Genomic DNA, 2,553 nt, shown 5'->3' on the forward strand with positions numbered 1-2,553 from the left:
GGTGTGGCACGGCCGCGGCCCCCGAGTGCGTTCGGTCAGCGGCCCCCGGTCTCTGCGCTCCCACCGACCCTCTTCCCGCCCCCCAGCATGGACACCGACCTGTACGACGAGTTTGGGAACTACATCGGGCCCGAGCTGGACTCGGACGATGATGACGACGAGCTGGGCCGAGAGTCCAAAGACCTGGACGAGGTGAGTGGGGTGGAGGAGAGGAGGGGCAGCGGCCCCCGGAGCCGGCGGGGCTCGTCCTGGCCGGAGCCTGAGCGGGGACGGGCCCGCGGCTGCTCCTGCCCCGTGCGGGGTCCGGTGAGACCGGGCAGTGCTGGCGTCTGAATGCCACGGCTCGGAGTGGGTTTGGTGTTTAAATTTTGAATTGACAAAATCTCTTCCTGGGGGAAAGGGAATGACAAAGGTCCTGCTGGAATCGCGGTGGGGACTGGGAGCTCCTGCGGCTCGGGCTGTGTTCGGCTGGTTTTGGTGTCAGTCCCATGGAGGGTCCGTGTTCCTTCAGGAGCCCCTCAGGAGGGAGCTGAGGCTGCAGCAGGGAGCCAGGGGGAGGCAGAGCAAGAGCCCACGGCCACCAGGGAACGGAAGGAGGACGGGGGGAGCAGAGGGGCTGCCCCAGGGGGGAAACGAGGGAGCCCCTTCCCATCTGGTCGGTGTGGGGTGGGGCTGTGTTACCGGGGTGGGGCTGTGTTACCCGGGTGTAGCTGTTGTGTTGTGCTCTGTGTGGCTGTTGTCTGTGTGAGTTGCTGCCTGTGCGGGTGTCCCTGCAAGCCCAGGGGCTGTTACTGATCCAGGTGCTGTGGGAAGAGCCGTGCTGCTCATCCAGGAGCTGCTCCCAGGGCACCTCTGTGGATGCTGGGGCTGCACTGGGAGTCCCTCGTTCGGGAGTGACCCCAGGGCTGTCCCCTTGGGTGGCTCTGCAGCAGCTGAGGGTGAGCCTTGGTTGCAGCTGGAGGATGATGATGATGATGATGACATGGGGGAGCACGATGAGGAGCACCCCGGGATGGAGGTGGTGCTGCACGAGGATAAGAAGTACTACCCCACAGCAGAGGAGGTCTATGGGCCTGAGGTGGAGACCATTGTGCAGGAGGAGGACACACAGCCACTCACTGGTGAGTGGGGAGGGAGCTGTGAGAGGGGGTGGAGGGAGGAGAAGGGTCTTAATGGATCCCTGGAAAGGGGAAATAATATTCCCTTCCTTCCTGCCTCTTTGGAGTCCCCTCGTAGCCTCAGGAGCTCTTTGCCTGATGTGTGCAGATTTAGGCACTTGTGATTTTTGCAAATCCGAACAAACGTGTTTTCGGAAGAACAGGAGTCAGCAGAGACTGGGAAGCTCTTTAAGGAAAAAGTAACTGCATTAAAGTCATCTCCTTTGGCCCCTCTACACTGGAATGATCCAGCTGGAAGGGCCCTGCAGTGACCATCCCATGCAGCTGAGAGAAGCTGTCAGCTGGAAAATCCAGGGGTTGTCGGCAAAACTCCCCATTCCTGGGGGCCGCTCCTGACCCTGCTGGTTTGGGGGCTCTGGGAACAGTTTGTTGTTCTTTCTCTTGTTTCAGAGCCCATTATCAAACCTGTGAAAACCAAGAAGTTCTCCCTGATGGAGCAGACGCTGCCGGTCACTGTCTACGAAATGGAGTGAGTGTGGGGCTGGGGGAGGCAGATCTGGGGGCTTTTGTCTTACTGACCCCAGCACAGACCTGAGAGCAGCCAATTCCCAGGTTCTGAACCCAAAACAAGAGGAAGTGCAGGACAGACCATCTCACCGACGTTTTCCCTCCCCACCAGCAGCACAGGGCAGGGTTGGACACAAAAGGAGAATCTCACCTCAGGGGCTGAGATAAAGCTCCATAGCAACAGCTTGTGGCTCAGGAAACATTCTTGGAATGATTTGCATTGGAAGGGACCTTAAAACCCATCCAATCCCACCCCTGCCATGGGCAGGGACACCTTCCACTATCCCAGGTTGCTCCAAGCCCCATCCAACCTGGCCTTGGACACTGGCAGGGGCCACAGCTTCCCTGGCCAACCTGTAGCACACATCATATTGGGACATTTTGGGTTGATCCCAGTCTCAGATTAGGAACTGTTCCAGTTTCCACTGGGAATTTTTATGCTGCTGGGTGAGTGCAGAGTGCTGTGCAGTCAGCAGGACACTGCAGCTCTGCTGCCTGGGTGTGTTGGTTTTGTCCCAAAGCAGCTTCTTGGACACCAGGGCTGGGAGAAAACCTCCTGGAAAAATTTCCAAATGCATTAAAAATTGGAGATGTAATATCTCACACGAGTTTTCTATGGAATGAAAAGCATCATTTGCTTTTTCTGTTAAAAGTCTGATGTTGTGGTGGGTGAAGGGTCCGTGTCCCTGTGTGTGTGTGTGGTGTCTCTCTTTGGCATGAGCAGATGGAGCTGTGGGAGTCTCCTTGGGCTCATCTCTCCACTCACCACTTCATGGCCAGTCAGGGCTTTTCCCAGTTTTAAGTGTTCATCTCCAGGTGTGGATCCCAGGACCAGGTGTGGCTGAGCAGCAGGTCCCTGGTGCTGGGC

General features: G+C 57.7%; 1 protein-coding gene across 1 annotated transcript in view; it reads left to right on the plus strand.

The window, feature by feature from the left end:
* The first annotated feature begins 86 nt into the window (after window positions 1-86).
* EFTUD2 (elongation factor Tu GTP binding domain containing 2) overlaps window positions 87-2,553 on the plus strand; it is a 21,302-nt gene continuing 18,835 nt past the window's right edge. Inside the window, exons 1-3 of the mRNA XM_008641651.2 lie at window positions 87-192; window positions 956-1,121; window positions 1,569-1,647. Coding sequence (XP_008639873.1) covers window positions 88-192; window positions 956-1,121; window positions 1,569-1,647 — 350 coding nt within the window. The 5' untranslated portion in view covers window position 87. The remainder of the gene's footprint in view (window positions 193-955; window positions 1,122-1,568; window positions 1,648-2,553) is intronic.

This window comes from Corvus brachyrhynchos, unplaced genomic scaffold (assembly GCF_000691975.1).
Source record: "Corvus brachyrhynchos isolate BGI_N302 unplaced genomic scaffold, ASM69197v1 scaffold479, whole genome shotgun sequence".
Taxonomy (NCBI): domain Eukaryota; kingdom Metazoa; phylum Chordata; class Aves; order Passeriformes; family Corvidae; genus Corvus; species Corvus brachyrhynchos.